Below are 22,546 nucleotides of genomic sequence, written 5' to 3' on the forward strand. Positions count from 1 at the left end.
TTTTTTTTTACACGGGAATTACCCCACTAAGGAAAGTATGGTCAGTTTTTAAGGACGATACTTCAGATTGTGTTCCTTTTTCTTAATTATTCGTTTCCTTTTTGTTCTAGCACGTGAGTAATGTATTTTACATTTTTTCTTTTTACTGTACAGCTTATCATTTTTCTGCAAGATAAACGTAGTATAATAGTTTGATGTTAATATTGAATGCAATTGTGTTGCAATAACGATTGACGTTAAATAAAATATTTGTGTAAAAATATTCTATTCTCGATATCTCGATTATATATTACATCTCTTATCAGTATCGTTTACAGTGATTAATTACTTTTCTTTTTTTTATCAAAACCGATTAAAATTATTTGCAGAAAATGTCTTGGTTTTTTGGTAAAAAGAAACCTCAAAAGGAATCACCGGTTGAGTCAACAGAGGATCTCACGTCCACCACCATAGAAAATGAATTTGAAAATATTGAGAAAACACCATATCCTATGCCTCCAAATGCTCAGGATGGAACACCTTATCCTAGTGGTGGCCTATATCCATTAATTGGTGGCGTTTCAACTTATTCTACGCTGCCTACAGATTCGACTACAAATAATCAACAAGGGGATACGCAACATTATTTAAGCGGAGTACCATTTAAATTATGTAAACAATTGGAAAGTAATACAGATAATGATTTTGAAATTGATAGGTTGCGTGCTAATGAAATTTTATCTTTTATTCAACGAATAGAAGAGCAAAATTTAGATTATGATTTTTCACACGAGAAGAGTGTCATTTCAGAAATGAATAGCACTAGCGACGAGTAGTTTATAAATGTTATCCAAATATTACATTCAGAGGTAAAAAGTGATTTCGTTCTCATGTATGTCTTCATGTCTAAGATAGCGTAATGTATTTTATTTCTTATGCATACGTTATACTGAATTCTAGTATTTAAATATTATTTTTTAAAATACACTTTAACTTGAAAGTAATTGCTTTATAATAATTAGATTTTATTATCTTTCTTTTTTTTCTTCTTTCATTTTCTTTCTTTTTTATATTTATTGCATCTATGTAACATGAATGAAATATTTTTTTGTGAATTTAGATATATTCCATAGTTCCAAGCGTATGGCTCTATTAAATATAATTAAAATATTTTTTAACAATGATAATATATATTTTAAGAAATATTTATGAAAGACCATTCGCATACTAATTATGTGTTTTTAAGTATATTTATATTGTCACGCTTGCAATATATAATACTTATATTTCCTCATATGCTCAGGAACAAACTTGTAAATGAATACATGACACAAATAGAGCACAAGGATATATTCTTGATTTTATTCTTATTAGTTGTATAAATGGCAAGTGTGTCAATGTAAATATTGTTTACAAATTGTATCTTTATCATTGTTGATAATGATTAAATGCCATTAATTAATGTAATCAAATACATGTAAAAAATTTTAAAAATATTTTAAAATAAACTATTAGCTTATTGCAAAGAATTTAATTATTAACATTAATATAAGATAAAATCAAAATATTATGATAAAAGTTTTAAATATTAACATTTTAGTATTTAAAATATAACAGTCATGAAACTTGTTCGCTTATAAATAGTTTAAATACATATTTACATATAACTTCTTTATGTAGTTTGAGATTAATAAGTATACTAGACATGTAACAAAAGATTTACATACTCTTACTTAATATTCTGAAATTCTTATAAAATGTAATACATAACAAAATCGCTGACATTTATTATTATCCACATTTATTTATCCACATGCGTCACTGAAATGAATTGTACTAATTATAATTCCAAAAATAAATCAAGTGTCACCACGATGATGACAAGTATAAAAAATGGCAACCAGTTTTTGAGAAAACCATAAAAACTGTAATAACGAAAATAATTCATTAAAATTTATGAGCTGCAAAGTTTCTACAATTAATAGCTATCAACGCTAAATGCTATCAAAATACTCACTTAACATATTTTCCTTTTATAAACATAAGAGCGGCTAATTTAACCATGTTCCATTTTGTAGAGTTATCGTAAGCCATTAAATTTAAAGCTGTCGCAACATGCGAGTGACAGTTATCGAGAAATAAATTATGCTAAAAGATTGATTAAGCATAATTCAATACAAAAACCTATAGTAATGACTATGAATTTATAAATTTACCATCCTGGCTTTATAAATTTCACTTGCTTCCGATACAGCCATATCCCATCCTTGTACACCGCCTTTGGCTTTTGTGTACTGAAGCTGCCAATATTTAATAGGTTTACCAAATGCCATTTGATCTTCTGATACATGATACGGGCCAGCGAAATCCCTTATTACACCAGTCGATGTGCAAATTCCCATGTGACCAATAAATGGTATTAAATAACTATGAGTAAATTGATAATTAAAATTCAATATATTTCCTAACGTAACAAATATTTCATTCGGTGACCTAACCGATACATTAATTATTAATACCGCTATGTTTACCAATAAATAAAATTCTCATCAATTGATTATTAAAATTGATTATTAAATTAATCCAACATTAATAAATATTTCAATCAAAGAAAGAGAACACGATCAAATGTCAGAGACATAGTAACTCAAAGTTAAATATTTGACAGCGATATTTGAGGTTAAGTTGGCATTTAAAAACAACTCACGTAATAATAGGCAGTGGAGTCCAAACGATGCAAAAGGGAAATCTTTGTCTTTCAGGATTTATACTGAGATCCATTTCTGGCGAACTTATCGTAGATTCGGATATTACATTCGTTAATAAATCAGGATCCATAATAGTTTACGTCAACCTACCGTTTGAACGCGCAAGCAAGCCATGAACTATCGATTTATTCGATACTAAGGTTTCGATCTTTTTAAATCGTAATAAAAGTACAAGAACGATTATCTATAAGCTATACTATAAAAAATGCAATATTCTTTGATAGTATATGATAATATATGACATATACTTTGATAGTATATATAGTATAGTTATATTGTAATATAGAATTTTATATAATTATATTTAATTTTTAATATATAAAAATGTGTGTGCCTTCAGAAATGCATTTATATATATATTTTAAAATGAAGCAATTTAAGCCACTCAAATAAAAAAGAATCCAGAAGGTTTGATGATAAATCCAACGATGATCACCTGTAACAAAAAGCAAACTATATTAGTCATACAGTCAAGTGATACAATAGCCTAACATATAAGTGGTCCAATTCGCAGATGCACTTTTCAATTGAATCCTTTATTTACTTTTTATCAAATCTCTAATTACCGTTGCAATAAAATTAAATTTAAACGCGTGATTTTACATTTATATAAAATAAATAAAAATAAAGAAATAGGAAAAATAAGAATACTAAGTTACTAAAAAAAATAATATCTATTAATTATTATGAAATACTTTTAAACTGCATTATATAGAAAAGAAAAATTGCAAATTTAATAAAATACGATCAAAGTGAAAAATTTAAAAGACGAAACAAGAAAAGAGAAATTACTGTAATATTTACCGAACGTTATTTAAGCTTCAAAATTTAATAATACAAAAATTTTAATATTTCTGACTCTAACTAAACACATATGCATCTTTTGGACGATATGGCACACAGATTTGATGTGCCAAGGAGATGGAATGGTCCATCATCTCCAATTACAATTACAAATTAATGACGAGCAAATAAATAATACAATAGAATATAAAATATGACTAAAGAGCTATTTTCGAAAAGTTCGAACTTATTGTTGAACCTTTGAAAATAACTTAATAGTCTATGTAGTTGCCCTCTTCAGCCACAATTAAGTGGGGGCCTCTTCGGCCTTAGCCTCTTCTTTCTTCATCCCTGAAAACTGCATTGGACATTTTCAACGTGCAAGAAAGATAAGATATCTCATATCTTTTTTGCAAATTAACTTTTATTTCGTTATGATTCTAATATGGAATTATGAAAAAATTAATTTATATTTAATGTTAATATATTCAAGCTCGTATAACCATGGATGAACTTAGAGTTCATTGCATAATATTACACGAGCACAATTAATCAAACGTCCAAGCAGATAATTTCCCTCGATGACCTAATAACACGTCGCACTTTAATATCAAATAACAAATTCAATTGAAATTTAATAATGCAACAAATGTAATGCATTTCTTGCAATATTTTCATTCATTCATTTGTTATATTGAACTATATCAAATATTTTTCATTACAAGAGAAAATCGCTATTGTGCGAAGTGCTAATCTCATAATACTTAAAACTAAGTATCATATTCATCAAAGGCTTTGCCAATTTGATTCGACTCCATCTCGTTCGAGATAGAATCGAAAAAGAAATGAATCTTCCAAGTGGTTGCAAATGCCTCTATAAATTATGATACATACTCAAGATTACAGAAGAGTCACAAATAAATTTACAAAACAAGCATAATGAATGAGATGATAAAATTTTGCAACAATTCTGTATAAACCAGGAGGCGGAATTTCCACTCCGGAGTGAAAGTAAGCCTAGTGCCTTTCCTGGGTCCTACCTACTTAAAATTAAAGTTTTCACATTCGCTCAGAGAAGTATGTACCTGCCCGCCAATTACCCGTATTTAAAAAGAACAAACATACATGCATACCCACCCACTCACTCCACGATTCTCTCACATACCACCAGGGTGCAAAAGCCTAAACTAGAGAGCATGCCCCGGGGCACCTCCGACACCCTAGTTCAACCACGTTTTCTAAACTTATATGCTAAAGGGTATACGTACTGATTGCTGTAATCGTCTGCCAAGGCTAGTGATTATTGCATAAAAAACTACAGCAAAAATACAAGTATACACTAGTATATATGCATACTAGTAATATACGAGTATATCAAAGTTTCCACAAATAAATGCGGTAACTCTACTATGCAAAACGATTGTTAAAAAAAAAAAAATTCGTATCGTACACGGACTTACAAGTTATTTTTATTCAATAACTTAAAAAATAATAAGCGCGGTATTACGTGTCGCGAAACGATGTACAATGCACACACCTAAACGCACACACAGGTGCAACGTACACCGTGCAATCACTAGCACAATGACAGCCGCCAATAGGGGGAAAAACTTAAAAACTAAACCTATACTAATTGTTTCTCACCTATACGAGTAGCACCTGGGCACAGGCATAGATGAGAACGCAGAAAGTATAGGGGGGAGAAACGGGAGATTAGTACATTAGAAGCTGAAAATCCTGATCTAAAAAATATGATTAAAACACATATATACATAAGACATAAATACATTTTATAGAAATTTATCTAAGCGGCTAAAGACTCTACAATTTATTTGATAATATTAACTTTTAATATCTTTTAATATCTTTTAATATATTTTAATATATTTAAAAACCTCGGACGACTCCTTTCATTAAGTTGGCTGTTCTAATAAAAGAACTGGGCTTTGAGCCACCACTTAACTGCTAGAATCTATCCGTCGCGAATGAGTTTGTCTTCTTGCTCATTTATTTATAATATCGAAGTATCGATATATCAAAATTAATCGCGATTAGATAAACTAAGTACGGAGCAATGCATGTAAGACATTTATTACATGCTTTTCTGAACGAAACCGAGTAAATTAATGCTCGATTTCGCCACTACTAACGAACAAAACAAGTAATAAAAAAGAAAGTGCATTAATTAATTGCACTGTTAATTAAATGATTTAATCGATGAGACAAGAAAACCTATCCTGAACTAATAAAACATACAATACAATACAATATAATATACAATTTTCATGAGTAACTCCTAGAAAGGAATTACTCATGTGCTCGTCACTAATTTATTGGGATAATTACAACCAGTAACTCGTGCCGATTAGGGACCTTTCATCCTCGCATGATTGAGCACCGGAGGGACTTTAAATTTTAACTCACGGCATAAGAAGTTCTACGATGGCTCCAAAACACTCCTACTTCGCAGCAAGTATGTGTCTGGCGATCGAAGATCCTCGATATGAAGAGATCCACGAAGATCCATCGAAGATCCATCGAAGATCCACCGAAGATCCATCGAAGATCCACGAAGATCCATCGAAGATCCATCGAAGAATTCATTCCACATCTTTGCAAAGGTAGAAATCCGTCTATCTGTAAATAAAATAGAACAAACGATAAGTTATCTGCAATATAATCCAAAATCATATAAAATAAAATCGAATAAAATGTAAATAAAATAGATACTTACAATGCATTCCAATGGGATGAAATTCAATTGCACCATGGCGATGCACCTCGCGTGAATCTAAAAACGCGGTATAAACGAAAATAAGAAACTATAGATGAGTTTCTTATCGCGAAACCGAAATTTTATTATACGCGAACAACACTGATTCTAATTCGCGTTTGATTTTTTGTTTTACGCCCGATCACTGATTCTAACAACTAATTCAAAGACTGCTTTGCACACAGTCAATGCAAGTAGAAAAATCTTCATTGATGCACTGATTCTAATACGCGAACAGTCTGTGCGACTGTTTAAAGATAAAAATACAACTTTACTCGAACAAACTCTAATGCAATTACTGCATTGGTCGCAGTTAATTTAATATATAAATTTCAAAAATAGTTCGCGAACGCGACGGAATTGAAATAACGAACGAACGTGCTTCTAATCCGTGATTTTAATTATATTTAACGATACAACACTCCCGTATATTGCTTCGCGCACGATAGCAATGCACGAACACTTGCAACACTTCACAACACAATTCACAAACACTTCCAACACTGATATATTCCCATGATGATCTGAAACAGAAATAAAAACAAAATTATAAATCATTGTTGTAAGTAAAAAAATTATTATAATTATTGAGAAAGTGTTTAAAATAAAAATTGACTTACGTTTATTCTTCATGATGAATGCACGATGGGTATCCTACCCTTAGGATGACGATGAGCACACGTTTAAACCGAATAAAAGAAACTTACGGAGTTTCTTAACCGAGCAAACGAAACTTTAACATGCGACGATCAACACTGACTTTACTTTCCGATTCTTTTATTTTTTTTTACGATGCAACACACGAGTACCTCATTGCCTACGCGCTCGATTGCAATGATGTTCTGAAACAGAAAAAGAAAAAGAACAATTAATATCATCGTTATAATAAAAAACCATTAAAGTTATCATAGAAAGTTTATAGGAAAATATACTTACTTTTAGTCTTCATTGATGACTGCAGGATGGGTATCCTACCCTTAGGATGACGATGAATAAAATAAAATTAAATAAAACTCTGAAAAGCTGAAACATACTAAAAAGATTATAGAACAATATATCCTGTGAATCATTCCTGAAGGCATTGCACACTTTTAAAGATATTTTATCATAAAGAATCAATATAAATTCAAGCAATATTAATTGCCTTTATCTCACTACTTGTATAAAATTACATATAAAGTATTTAATATCAGTAAAAATTGTTAATAAAAATCGATAACGTTATATATATATAATAGTTTAATACGTCACGTCGTTAGATCTTATTGTTAGCTCGTTGAAGGAATGATCTGGAATGAACACGTAATCGCGTCCTTCATGTCGAACGTTCGGCTGTCTTCGTTTTGTTTTCGGCTGTCTTCGTTTCTTCTGTTCTCACTTCGAGAAATTCCTGGAATATACGTACACATTCGTTATTGCCCGTAGATAGAATATTTTGTTTTCTTTTTTCTCTCTCTCTCTCCCTCTCTCACTTTCGTTCTCACTCTTTGTATACATTTCTGTATGGTTTAAAAAAAAGAATAACGCTTACCTCGATGAATATGAAGATAAAAAAGAGTAAACACAATTGTTAGACTGAGTATATGTATTCCGCTGGACTCCTAATGCTCGGTACCTAAAAAAGGAAAAAAAAAGATTACATTAGTATAACATAAAGAAAATCAAATATAAGTGTATGTGTACGAGCTACCTATACTTAGCATATATGCCTGTATGTGGGTGTATGTGTTACAGGAATCGAATTTAATACGAAATATCTTTGAATACATAATTATGAAAAATAATTAATTAGAGCATATTAGAGATGGTAGAAATATCGATACCATGAAAAAAGCTGGAAATTAGAAGAAATATTGTTAAGTAACATTGGTGAGATTTGGCGGCACATCGAGATATATCGATGTTACATTCTCACAGATATCTATCGAACTTTCAAAATATTCGTTTTGAAAACACTCACGTATAAAAATCTTGCTTATAGCTATCGTTTGAAACACTCACGTATAAAATCTTGCTTATAGCTATCGTTTGATATATAATAGAAAGATGTAAAATACTTTTCCATTACCTGAGTTAAACGGGATAACGCAGAACGTTGGAACATATACAGCTGACAGAAAATGGCGTTTCCTCTACCTTTCCCCTGCAACCCCTTCTATTGCCACTGCGTTTCCTCTGCTGCGCATCTGCTGCGCGCGGTAGTATGCGCGGTAGTCCACTTTCAAAAAAAGTAGCGAAATCCGTTGACCAATGGCTACTTGAGATTTTGCATTTTTTACATCTATTATAGAAAAATATCGAATAGTTAAAAATAGGATGTAGGAACATAACAATTATCGAAATATATACTTTATTAATCCTAACAATAAAAATCGATCATTATAAGTCGATATCTATAGAAATGATGCCGTAAAATAAGATATATATATATTGCCTAGAAAAATGCATACCAATGTACATGGAATTTTTTTCTACGTAAATACTTTTTATCCTCGACATTATCGTAATCTTTCGATTATATCATTTGGAAGTCATTTGCTAGAAGAATCTATTAGTACATAGGCAAATTATTTACGTTAGAAAATATTTTTTAATTACCTGAGATTAGCGGGACGACGTAGCATCCGTCCGATCTCCAGCACCGACGTCGCGAAAAGAAAGAAGAATGATGAGCAAAGAGCCCTGATTGGCTGATAATTATTGCAGATAAGTGACCAATCAAAAATTCCCAATTACCACATAGAATTTCACGCACACAAGCTTGTGTTACACGTACGTAACTCGGCTTTCTTCATGACCACGCTAGTCAAGCTAGATAAGATAATTTATTTATAAATAAATAAGCGCTGATTCGCTAATTATCTTTGGGTCTTCCATTTTTGGCGTAAAGTGACCAATCAGAAATTCCCAATTACCATATAGAAATGTATTTCACGCACACATACATAACTCGCCTTTCTTCACGACCACTCTAGTCAAGCTGATTGATAATTTATTTATTAAATAAATAAAAATTTATGCTATTTTCTATTTACTGTACGATCTCGTTAGTATTTAAAAATAACGAAAAGAATAAAAGCAATATGCCTATAAACCTTATCAACACCGCACAGAAAAACTACATAATTGATTATGACATAAATTAAATATCATTTTGAATTATTATAATTATCTAATTATTAATCCAATTAATAATTATTGTTATCTAATTTATTTTTCTATTAGGTGTATACGTTCCTTGTTAATATTTAAAAAATAACGAGTAAAATAAAGACAATATACACTAAAAACTAAATCACATTGGCAACGTTCTGATTTAAACATTCCTTCAATTTTTAGTAAATGTTTAAACTAATATGCATTTGTTTTAAACGTCCCTGTGCAATGATGACTTTGGATAATAAAATTTGTATCCACAAAAATATCACATTAAAATTATTTTATATTCAAAGTATGTTAATAAGTATGTAAGTGTTAAACCAGTACATATGTGTTTAAACAATCTGAAATATAAAGAGATTGCATTAGAATATTAAAATAATATTTAAATAATCGATAGGAATGTCTATTGTTGTCTAAAAGATCGGAATATATGATCTATGTACCGTCCCCTTCGAAATCGATCGTTGAAATGAGACGTTGTCCTCTATGAAAGTACTTTTATTAAATGTTGTTTATAAGACTTTCCAAACAATGCGCATGTGTATAAAGGGTGTCATACATCTAATACATAATCTTTAAGATTAAAACGTTATGATTTTCATATTTTTATCTATTTTAAGTAATATTATAATGCTTCTGCGCAGTGGTGACTTCGAGGGTAAAATTTAGCTGCAATATAAGAAAAGTGCATTAGTGCATTAAAATAATTGTTAACTTATATTAATTGTTACATTTCTCTAAACAATTATACAACCAATCTATTGAAACAATTAATAAACAATATACAAATGGAAAATGTGAATTATTAAAGTTTACCATTATGACAGAAGAAAGCTGAGGTGTTTGCTCATTTAAATACCAAAAAAATTACCAGGATTCATTTTAAAATCTTGTAAACTCTTCTTTTATGTATGTACTTGATACACAAAACAATAAGAAAGCCTAATTGATGCTGTGCTTTTCCAAATCTTAAAATTTTTGCAAATCTGAAAATATAAGACTGTATTAGTAAAGTATCAAGTTATCCTTGTTAATATTTAAAAATAATGTGTAGAATAAAGATAGTATACACTAAAAACTTTATCACACTGCACAGAAATACATACAAAATTTATTTATTTAATAAATCAAAAATAATTTATTTTCCTATATTACGTTCCTTTATAATATTTAAAAAATAAGATAAAATAAGGAGGTTATACACTAGAAACCACACAGAAAAACAGAATCGTATAGAAAAGAAACCTCGTTGCAGATATTTTAAAAACAATTGACATACATCATTATAGCCATCCTTCAAGAATTAAAATAACAAGAGTTTTTCTATATCAATACAGAGTATGGGAATTTATACTTTCATGGTTGGCATGAGAGATGTCAATTGTTTTGTTTCAATTTATTTTAATTCTTTAAGGATGGCTATAGTGCTTTATATCATTTGTTTTAAAGATTTCTATAACGTGGTTTCTTTTCTATATAATTGTGTTTTCAGTGCAATGTTATAAAGTTTTTAGTGTATATTGTCCTTATTCTACACACTATTTTGTGAATATCAACAAGGAACGTGTTACACGTATACAAAACACTCATATATTGAATTTTCTTTATATTATACCAATGCTATGTTACTTTATACTTTTTTTTAGGTTTTCAAACATTGGTAGAAAACAGCATGAATGCATATACTCAGTCTCAGTCTGATGGTGTTTACTTTTTTATCTAATTAATAATTGTGTTTACTTTTTTATATTGATATCAGTTGTGGTAAGTATATCTCTTTTCTTTTATAACATAAAGAAGAGTAATATAAAAAGTATAAGAAGGGAAAAGAGAGAGGGAGAGTGACATCTTATTCAAATATCATACATATAAATATATAGACTCGTTCAATTTGCTTGATACTTTACTAAAACAATCATATGATTTTCAGATTTGCAAGTATTTGAAGATTTGAAAAAGCACAGCATCTATTAGGCTTTCTTATTGTTTTGTGTATCAAGTACATACATAAAAGAAGAGTTTACAAGATTTTAAAATGAATCCAGGCAATTTTTATATAATACTTAAACGTGCAAACACCTCAGCTTTCTTCTATCATAATGGTATACTTCAATAATTCACATTTTACATTAGTATATTGTTTATTAATTGTTTGAATATATTAGTTGTATAATTGTTTAGAGAAATGTACTTTATTTTTTCATTTACATATACGTGTACATTACGTATACATTAACAATTATTTTAATGCACTAATGCACTTTTCTTATATTGCAGCTAAATTTTACCCTCGAAGTCACCACTGCGCAGAAGCATTATAATAATTACTTAAAATAGATAAAAATATGAAAATCATAACGTTTTAATCTTAAAGATTATGTATTAGATGTATGACACCCTTTATACACATGCGCATTGTTTGGAAGTCTTATAAACAACATTTAATAAAAGTACTTTCATAGAGGACAACGTCTCATTTCAACGATCGATTTCGAAGGGGACGGTACATAGATCATATATTCCGATCTTTTAGACAACAATAGACATTCCTATCGATTATTTAAAATTATTTTAATATTCTAATGCAATCTCTTTATATTTCAGATTGTTTAAACACATATGTACTGGTTTAAACATTACATACTTATTAACATACTTTGAATATAAAATAATTTTAATGTGATATTTTTCTGGATAAAAATTTTATTATCCAAAGTCATCATTGCATAGGGACGTAAAAACAAACGTATATTAGTTTAAACAATTACATAAAATTGAAATAATGTTTAAATCAGAACGTTACAATCTTAAATTTTTACAAATTTAAAAGACAAATAGGAATCATATTACATAAGGGATTCTTTTCTTTTACAAATTGTATTGCCAAGCCTCGTACCAGGTAATAAAAAAAATTATTGTTAATCGACTTACTAGAAAATATTGAGGACTTGTATCAACGAATTTCTTTTTTGTAGAGATGCCATGGGAATCATTTTACAAATAGAATGCAGCAGCAGTTTAAAATAATTTATTAAAGATAATTTCTTAAAAGATCTTATTCTTTCTGCATAGGTGATCAATCATTAAACTGGAAGAAAGGAAAGATAATTTTCAATTCGATAAGCAAAATCCAACTACACTGTAATCGTGAGAGATCTAGGAAGACAGTGTGGAAAGGGTTTTGTTCTCACCCTGGAAGGAAACTATGTATTATAATATACTATCAAAAGAATTGAAGAATGAATGCATCCTGATTACTAAAAATTTAAAAGACAAAAAGGAATCATATTATATTAAGAATTCTTTTCTTATACAAATTGTATTGCCAAGCCTCGTACCAGGTAATGAAAGATATTATTGTTAATCGACTCACTAGAAAATATTGTGGACTTGTATTAACTAATTTCTTTTTTGTAGAGATTCCATGGGAATCATTTTGAAAATAGAATGCAGCAGCAGTTTAAAGGATCTTTTAAAAGGCAAACATAAATTTCTTTTATTGGGAATAAACCAATATTATAATATTTTCTAAAAAAATATTTATTCAAAGTATTAAAGATCTGATTCTTTCTGCATAGGTGTTCAATCAATGTACTGGAAAAGAGAGACTATGATTTTTCACTACGTTAAGAAGAATCCAACAACACTTTAATCATGAAAGATTTAGGAAGACACAGGTGAACGTGCTACGTTCTCACACTGGAAGGAAACCATGTACTATAATATTATATCAAAATAATTCAAGAAAGAAAGCATCCTGATTATTACAAATTTAAAAGACAAATAGGAATCATATTATATAAGGGATTCTTTTCTTTTACAAATTGTATTGCCAAGCCTCGTACTAGGTAATAAAAAAAATTATTGGTAATCGACTTACTAGAAAATTTTGAGGACTCGTATCAATGAATTTCTTTTTTGTAGAGATGCCATGGGAATCATTTTACAAATAGAATGCAGCAGCAGTTTAAAGGATCTTTTAATACTCAAACATAATTATCTTGTATTGGGAATAAACCAATATTATAATAATTTCTTAAAAAATATTTATTCAAAGTATTAAAGATCTTATTCTTTCTGCATAGGTGATCATTCATTAAACTAGAAGAAAAGAAAAAATAATTTTCAATTAGATATGAAAAATCGAAAAACACTGTAATCATGAAAGATTTAGGAAGACACAGGTGAACGTGCTACGTTCTAACACTGGAAGGAAACTATGTACTATAATATTATATCAAAATAATTCAAGAAAGAAAGCATCCTGATTATTACAAATTTAAAAGACAAATAGGAATCATATTATATAAGGGATTCTTTTCTTATACAAATTGTATTGCCAAGCCTCGTAACCAGGTAATGAAAGATATTATTGTTATCGACTCACTAGAAAATATTGAGGACTTGTATTAACTAATTTCTTTTTTGTAGAGATGCCATGGGAATCATTTTACAAATAGAATGCAGCAGCAGTTTAAAGGATCTTTTAATACAAACATAATTATCTTGTATTGGGAATAAACCAATATTATAATGATTTCTTAAAAAATATTTATTCAAAGTATTAAAGTTCTGATTCTTTCTGCATAGGTGTTCAATCAATGTACTGGAAAAGAGAGCGTATGATTTTTCACTAAATTAAGAAGAATCCAACAAGACTTTAATCATGAAAGATTTAGGAAACAACGTCGAAAGTTTTCCGTTCTCACTCTGAAAGGAAACCATGTACTATAATATTATATCAAAATAATTCAAGAAAGAAAGCATCCTGATAATTACAAATTTAAAAGACAAATAGGAATCATATTATATAAGGGATTCTTTTCTTTTACAAATTGTATTGCCAAGCCTCGTACTAGGTAATAAAAAAAATTATTGGTAATCGACTTACTAGAAAATTTTGAGGACTCGTATCAATGAATTTCTTTTTTGTAGAGATGCCATGGGAATCATTTTACAAATAGAATGCAGCAGCAGTATAAAGGATCTTTTAATAGGCAAACATAATTATCTTATATTGGGAATAAACCAATATTATAATAATTTCTTAAAAAATATTTATTCAAAGTATTAAAGATCTTATTCTTTCTGCATAGGTGATCATTCATTAAACTAGAAGAAAGGAAAGATAATTTTCAATTAGATAAGAAAAATCGAAAAACACTGTAATCATGAAAGATTTAGGAAGACACAGGTGAAAGTGTTCCGTTCTCACACTGGAAGGAAACCATGTACTATAATATTCTGTCAAAAGAATTGAAGGAAACCATGTACTGTAATATTCTTTCAAAAGAATAGAAGAAGGAATGCATCATGGTTATTATAAATTTAAAAGTCAAATAGGAAATACATTGCATTAGGATATTCCTAACATATATAAAGTATATTATTTAGTATTGTACTTCGTAATTGAAAATACTATTATACATCGACTGGCAATAATTTATCTAAAGGAAACTATTTTTTTGAATAATAAATTGTTAAAGCAGAAAGGCCATAGATAAGAAATATTGAAAAAATGTCTTAATTTCGTAAATCTAAAGGAGAAGAAAATAATGCTGTCAGAAAATTAAATTCTACTGATCATCAAAGTCTTTCACTTGCTTTTTAAGATTTAACTGTACTTGTGCTATATAATTTCTAATAAGGATCATTCATTATTTAATGGTACGTTGATAGAAAAGAAATACTAAAAACATTTCTAGTATCTTTTCTTATCTATACAACAGAGAATATACTGTAGATTTTTCAATTTTACATGAGATAGTGTAACAAACTAATAGTTTCATTTCCTTTGTAGGGTTTTTTGTGCAATTTCTTAAATGAAAAAGAGATTAAAGGAATATTCTAGTAGCACAAAATTTGGGTAGAAAAGAAGAAAACTGTAGTATCATGAAGAAACATATCACACTATTATGCCACATTGTGGTGGCATTACATAATATAAAATGTATTTGTTGTTTCGTTTAACGATTGCTAGATAAATCTTTTTTTAAATAATATGCTTATATATTTGATACCGGGTGTGATTTCATAAGTGAAGATACGAAATGAATTATTTACTATATATATCTATAATTTAAAGCGCAGAGTAGTGTTTTAATAGCTCAATAATGTAACAAATTCATTGTAATTTTTAAGACGATGTCATACCATGATTGTACATTTAATATTACTTATTAATATATATTTTCTAAAAATATTTGTGCATTAGCATATTTTATTTACATATACGTAAAGTATAATATAATTAATTTAACTATCATTAATGAATTAAAATAAAATTTAAATGTTTGGCGAATTTTATAGACTCCTTGGAATAATGTAATAAGAGATAATTAAAAAAAAAAAAAAATGATAAAAAATATCACATTATTCTAATTTTCGTCACAGTAAAATATCTTATTTAGGTCACTATTGAGAAATATTAATATTCTAATTTTTTGTGAAAAAATGATTATTTATATTCTCTTCCTTTTTTTCTATATTCATAGAACTAATATTATAAAAGACTATAAATAATATTTAATAGCTTGGAAAAATATTAATGAATGTATTTATCGATATATATAATATATCTATATATACTGTGAAAGGCATTTAAATGCCACCCTCGAATCAAAATTTTGACGTTTTTCTGATTTCACATAGGAATCCATATGTTCCGGTATTTTAAATCCGGTATTTTAAATTTGTCGTGACGTCACAAAAATGAAATTTGGTAATAGGATCACAGGATGATACAAGAGCTCTTCGAAGAGAGTAGGAAACGAGAGCGCTGATTGGTTAATAATAGACCCAGCATCAACCAATCAGAAATCCACTAAGAGCCGATTGGCCAATTTTCAACCAATCAGCGCTCTTCTAGGCCATATCTTGAGAGCTGATTGGCTATTTATCAACCAATCAGCGCACCATTAGGAGCTGATTGGCTATTTATCAACCAATCAGCGCTCTTCTAGGCCAAATATTGAAAGCTGATTGGCTATTTATCAACCAATCAGCGCTCTTCTAGGCCAAATATTAAAAGCTGATTGGCTATTTATCAACCAATCAGCGCTCTTCCAGGCCAAATATTGAAAGCTGATTGGCTATTTATCAACCAATCAGCGCTCTCGTTTCCTACTCTCTTCGAAGAGCTCTTGTATCATCCTGTGATCCTATTACCAAATTTTCATTTTTGTGACGTCACGACAAATTTAAAATACCGGATTTAAAATACCGGAACATATGGATTCCTATGTGAAATCAGAAAAACGTCAAAATTTTGATTCGAGGGTGGCATTTAAATGCCTTTCACAGTATATATAGATATATTATATATATCGATAAATACATTCATTAATATTTTTCCAAGCTATTAAATATTATTTATAGTCTTTTATAATATTAGTTCTATGAATATAGAAAAAAAGGAAGAGAATATAAATAATCATTTTTTCACAAAAAATTAGAATATTAATATTTCTCAATAGTGACCTAAATAAGATATTTTACTGTGACGAAAATTAGAATAATGTGATATTTTTTATCATTTTTTTTTTTTTTTTATTATCTCTTAACATTATTCCAAGGAGTCTATAAAATTCGCCAAACATTTAAATTTTATTTTAATTCATTAATGATAGTTAAATTAATTATATTATACTTTACGTATATGTAAATAAAATATGCTAATGCACAAATATTTTTAGAAAATATATATTAATAAGTAATATTAAATGTACAATCATGGTATGACATCGTCTTAAAAATTACAATGAATTTGTTACATTATTGAGCTATTAAAACACTACTCTGCGCTTTAAATTATAGATATATGTAGTAAATAATTCATTTCGTATCTTCACTTATGAAATCACACCCGGTATCAAATATATAAGCATATTATTTAAAAAAAGATTTATCTAGCAATCGTTAAACGAAACAACAAATACATTTTATATTATGTAATGCCACCACAATGTGGCATAATAGTGTGATATGTTTCTTCATGATACTACAGTTTTCTTCTTTTCTACCCAAATTTTGTGCTACTAGAATATTCCTTTAATCTCTTTTTCATTTAAGAAATTGCACAAAAAACCCTACAAAGGAAATGAAACTATTAGTTTGTTACACTATCTCATGTAAAATTGAAAAATCTACAGTATATTCTCTGTTGTATAGATAAGAAAAAATACTAGAAATGTTTTTAGTATTTCTTTTCTATCAACGTACCATTAAATAATGAATGATCCTTATTAGAAATTATATAGCACAAGTACAGTTAAATCTTAAAAAGCAAGTGAAAGACTTTGATGATCAGTAGAATTTAATTTTCTGACAGCATTATTTTCTTCTCCTTTAGATTTACGAAATTAAGACATTTTTTCAATATTTCTTATCTATGGCCTTTCTTCTTTAACAATTTATTATTCAAAAAGAATAGTTTCCTTTAGATAAATTATTGCCAGTCGATGTATAATAGTATTTTCAATTACGAAGTACAATACTAAATAATATACTTTATATATGTTAGGAATATCCTAATGCAATGTATTTCCTATTTGACTTTTAAATTTATAATAACCATGATGCATTCCTTCTTCTATTCTTTTGAAAGAATATTACAGTACATGGTTCCCTTCAATTCTTTTGATAGAATATTATAGTACATGGTTTCCTTCCAGTGTGAGAACGAAACACTTTCACCTGTGTCTTCCTAAATCTTTCATGATTACAGTGTTTTTCGATTTTTCTTATCTAATTGAAAATTATCTTTCCTTTCTTCTAGTTTAATGAATGATCACCTATGCAGAAAGAATAAGATCTTTAATACTTTGAATAAATATTTTTTAAGAAATTATTATAATATTGGTTTATTCCCAATATAAGATAATTATGTTTGCCTATTAAAAGATCCTTTATACTGCTGCTGCATTCTATTTGTAAAATGATTCCCATGGCATCTCTACAAAAAAGAAATTCATTGATACGAGTCCTCAAAATTTTCTAGTAAGTCGATTACCAATAATTTTTTTTATTACCTAGTACGAGGCTTGGCAATACAATTTGTAAAAGAAAAGAATCCCTTATATAATATGATTCCTATTTGTCTTTTAAATTTGTAATAATCAGGATGCTTTCTTTCTTGAATTATTTTGATATAATATTATAGTACATGGTTTCCTTCTAGTGTGAGAACGTAGCACGTTCACCTGTGTCTTCCTAAATCTTTCATGATTAAAGTGTTGTTGGATTCTTCTTAACGTAGTGAAAAATCATAGTCTCTCTTTTCCAGTACATTGATTGAACACCTATGCAGAAAGAATCAGATCTTTAATACTTTGAATAAATATTTTTTTAGAAAATATTATAATATTGGTTTATTCCCAATAAAAGAAATTTATGTTTGCCTTTTAAAAGATTCTTTAAACTGCTGCTGCATTCTATTTTCAAAATGATTCCCATGGAATCTCTACAAAAAAGAAATTAGTTAATACAAGTTCACAATATTTTCTAGTAAGTCGATTAACAATAATTTTTTTTATTACCTGGTACGAGGCTTGGCAATACAATTTGTAAAAGAAAAGAATCCCTTATGTAATATGATTCCTATTTGTCTTTTAAATTTGTAAAAATTTAAGATTGTAACGTTCTGATTTAAACATTATTTCAATTTTATGTAATTGTTTAAACTAATATACGTTTGTTTTTACGTCCCTATGCAATGATGACTTTGGATAATAAAATTTTTATCCAGAAAAATATCACATTAAAATTATTTTATATTCAAAGTATGTTAATAAGTATGTAATGTTTAAACCAGTACATATGTGTTTAAACAATCTGAAATATAAAGAGATTGCATTAGAATATTAAAATAATATTTAAATAATCGATAGGAATGTCTATTGTTGTCTAAAAGATCGGAATATATGATCTATGTACCGTCCCCTTCGAAATCGATCGTTGAAATGAGACGTTGTCCTCTATGAAAGTACTTTTATTAAATGTTGTTTATAAGACCTTCCAAACAATGCGCATGTGTATAAAGGGTGTCATACATCTAATACATAATCTTTAAGATTAAAACGTTATGATTTTCATATTTTTATCTATTTTAAGTAATTATTATAATGCTTCTGCGCAGTGGTGACTTCGAGGGTAAAATTTAGCTGCAATATAAGAAAAGTGCATTAGTGCATTAAAATAATTGTTAATGTATACGTAATGTACACGTATATGTAAATGAAAAAATAAAGTACATTTCTCTAAACAATTATACAACTAATATATTCAAACAATTAATAAACAATATACTAATGTAAAATGTGAATTATTGAAGTATACCATTATGATAGAAGAAAGCTGAGGTGTTTGCACGTTTAAGTATTATATAAAAATTGCCTGGATTCATTTTAAAATCTTGTAAACTCTTCTTTATGTATGTACTTGATACACAAAACAATAAGAAAGCCTAATAGATGCTGTGCTTTTTCAAATCTTCAAATACTTGCAAATCTGAAAATCATATGATTGTTTTAGTAAAGTATCAAGCAAATTGAACGAGTCTATATATTTATATGTATGATATTTGAATAAGATGTCACTCTCCCTCTCTCTTTCCCTTCTTATACTTTTTATATTACTCTTCTTTATGTTATAAAAGAAAAGAGATATACTTACCACAACTGATATCAATATAAAAAGTAAACACAATTATTAATTAGATAAAAAAGTAAACACCATCAGACTGAGACTGAGTATATGCATTCATGCTGTTTTCTACCAATGTTTGAAAACCTAAAAAAAAAGTATAAAGTAACATAGCATTGGTATAATATAAAGAAAATTCAATATATGAGTGTTTTGTATACGTGTAACACGTTCCTTGTTGATATTCACAAAATAGTGTGTAGAATAAGGACAATATACACTAAAAACTTTATAACATTGCACTGAAAACACAATTATATAGAAAAGAAACCACGTTATAGAAATCTTTAAAACAAATGATATAAAGCACTATAGCCATCCTTAAAGAATTAAAATAAATTGAAACAAAACAATTGACATCTCTCATGCCAACCATGAAAGTATAAATTCCCATACTCTGTATTGATATAGAAAAACTCTTGTTATTTTAATTCTTGAAGGATGGCTATAATGATGTATGTCAATTGTTTTTAAAATATCTGCAACGAGGTTTCTTTTCTATACGATTCTGTTTTTCTGTGTGGTTTCTAGTGTATAACCTCCTTATTTTATATCTTATTTTTTAAATATTATAAAGGAACGTTTACACCTAATATAGGAAAATAAAATTATTTTTGATTTATTAAATAAATAAATTTTGTATGTATTTCTGTGCAGTGTGATAAAGTTTTTAGTGTATACTATCTTTATTCTACACATTATTTTTTAAATATTAACAAGGATAACTTGATACTTTACTAATACAGTCTTATAATTTTCAGATTTGCAAAAATTTTAAGATTTGGAAAAGCACAGCATCAATTAGGCTTTCTTATTGTTTTGTGTATCAAGTACATACATAAAAGAAGAGTTTACAAGATTTTAAAATGAATCCTGGTAATTTTTTTGGTATTTAAATGAGCAAACACCTCAGCTTTCTTCTGTCATAATGGTAAACTTTAATAATTCACATTTTCCATTTGTATATTGTTTATTAATTGTTTCAATAGATTGGTTGTATAATTGTTTAGAGAAATGTAACAATTAATATAAGTTAACAATTATTTTAATGCACTAATGCACTTTTCTTATATTGCAGCTAAATTTTACCCTCGAAGTCACCACTGCGCAGAAGCATTATAATAATTACTTAAAATAGATAAAAATATGAAAATCATAACGTTTTAATCTTAAAGATTATGTATTAGATGTATGACACCCTTTATACACATGCGCATTGTTTGGAAAGTCTTATAAACAACATTTAATAAAAGTACTTTCATAGAGGACAACGTCTCATTTCAACGATCGATTTCGAAGGGGACGGTACATAGATCATATATTCCGATCTTTTAGACAACAATAGACATTCCTATCGATTATTTAAATATTATTTTAATATTCTAATGCAATCTCTTTATATTTCAGATTGTTTAAACACATATGTACTGGTTTAAACATTACATACTTATTAACATACTTTGAATATAAAATAATTTTAATGTGATATTTTTGTGGATACAAATTTTATTATCCAAAGTCATCATTGCATAGGGACGTTAAAACAAATGCATATTAGTTTAAACATTTACATAAAAATTGAAGGAATGTTTAAATCAGAACGTTGCAATGTGATTTAGTTTTTAGTGTATATTGTCTTTATTTTACTCGTTATTTTTTAAATATTAACAAGGAACGTATACACCTAATAGAAAAATAAATTAGATAACAATAATTATTAATTGGATTAATAATTAGATAATTATAATAATTCATAAAAAATTGATATTTAATTTATGTAATAAATAAATTATGTATGTTTTTCTGTGCGGTGTGATAAGGTTTATAGTGCATATTGCTTTTATTCTTTTCGTTATTTTTAAATATTAACGAGATACGTGTACATTAAATAGAATAATAGCATAAATTTTTATTTATTTAATAAATAAATTATCATATCAAGCTTGACTAGAGTGGTCGTGAAGAAAGGCGAGTTATGTATGTGTGCGTGAAATACATTTCTATATGGTAATTGGGAATTTCTGATTGGTCACTTTACGCCAAAAATGGAAGACCAAAGATAATTAGCGAATCAGCGCTCTTTTCGTTTTGGGCCGTCGTGGAGATCGCACGGATACTTCGTCGTCCCGTTAATCTTAGGTAATTAAAAAATATTTTCTAACGTAAATAATTTTCCTATGTACTAAAAGATTCTTCTAGCAAATGACTTCCAAATGATATAATCGAAAGATTACGATAATGTCGAGGATAAAAAGTATTTGCGTAGAAAAAAATTCCATGTACATTGGTATGCATTTTTCTACGTAATTATATATATCTTGTTTTACGGCATCATTTCTATAGATATCGATTTATAATGATCAATTTTGATTGTTAGGAT

The 22,546-nt window shown here is 28.1% G+C and overlaps 2 protein-coding genes and 2 long non-coding RNA genes across 4 annotated transcripts; 2 read left to right on the forward strand and 2 right to left on the reverse strand.

Annotated features, from left to right (window-relative positions):
* Positions 1–6: 6 nt before the first annotated feature.
* LOC122518005 lies at positions 7–921 on the forward strand. The gene is made up of 2 exons (XM_043636648.1): positions 7–113; positions 369–921. The coding sequence occupies exon 2, from the start codon at positions 372–374 to the stop codon at positions 813–815; it is 444 nt and encodes a 147-aa protein (XP_043492583.1). The 5' UTR covers positions 7–113; positions 369–371; the 3' UTR covers positions 816–921.
* Positions 922–1,314: 393 nt separating this feature from the next.
* On the reverse strand, positions 1,315–2,866 carry LOC122518004 (transmembrane protein 222). The gene is made up of 4 exons (XM_043636646.1): positions 2,687–2,866; positions 2,196–2,406; positions 1,997–2,127; positions 1,315–1,904 (listed from the first exon to the last, which is right to left on the reverse strand). The coding sequence occupies exons 1-4, from the start codon at positions 2,815–2,817 to the stop codon at positions 1,820–1,822; spliced, it is 558 nt and encodes a 185-aa protein (XP_043492581.1). The 5' UTR covers positions 2,818–2,866; the 3' UTR covers positions 1,315–1,819.
* A 12,102-nt stretch (positions 2,867–14,968) lies between these two features.
* LOC122517972 lies at positions 14,969–15,554 on the forward strand. The gene is made up of 2 exons (XR_006303950.1): positions 14,969–15,132; positions 15,266–15,554. It is a non-coding gene; the product is annotated as an uncharacterized LOC122517972 (long non-coding RNA).
* Positions 15,555–17,150: 1,596 nt separating this feature from the next.
* LOC122517965 lies at positions 17,151–17,848 on the reverse strand. Its single transcript, XR_006303946.1, has 2 exons — positions 17,686–17,848; positions 17,151–17,552 (listed from the first exon to the last, which is right to left on the reverse strand). It is a non-coding gene; the product is annotated as an uncharacterized LOC122517965 (long non-coding RNA).
* Between the last annotated feature and the right edge of the window lie 4,698 nt (positions 17,849–22,546).

This window comes from Polistes fuscatus, unplaced genomic scaffold, assembly GCF_010416935.1.
Source record: "Polistes fuscatus isolate 324 unplaced genomic scaffold, CU_Pfus_HIC Scaffold22, whole genome shotgun sequence".
NCBI classification, from domain to species: Eukaryota; Metazoa; Arthropoda; class Insecta; order Hymenoptera; family Vespidae; genus Polistes; species Polistes fuscatus.

What these genes read in the sequence shown, in the direction of transcription:
- LOC122518005 (XM_043636648.1), top strand. Translation starts at nt 372, where the DNA reads ATGTCTTGGTTTTTTGGTAAAAAGAAACCTCAAAAGGAATCACCGGTT.
- LOC122518004 (XM_043636646.1), bottom strand. Translation starts at nt 2,817, where the DNA reads ATGGATCCTGATTTATTAACGAATGTAATATCCGAATCTACGATAAGT. An exon ending in AAATTTATAAAGCCAGGATG is followed by an intron (nt 2,128 to 2,195) that starts GTAAATTTATAA and finishes TCAATCTTTTAG; the next exon opens with CATAATTTATTTCTCGATAA. An exon ending in ATAAAAGGAAAATATGTTAA is followed by an intron (nt 1,905 to 1,996) that starts GTGAGTATTTTG and finishes TCGTTATTACAG; the next exon opens with TTTTTATGGTTTTCTCAAAA.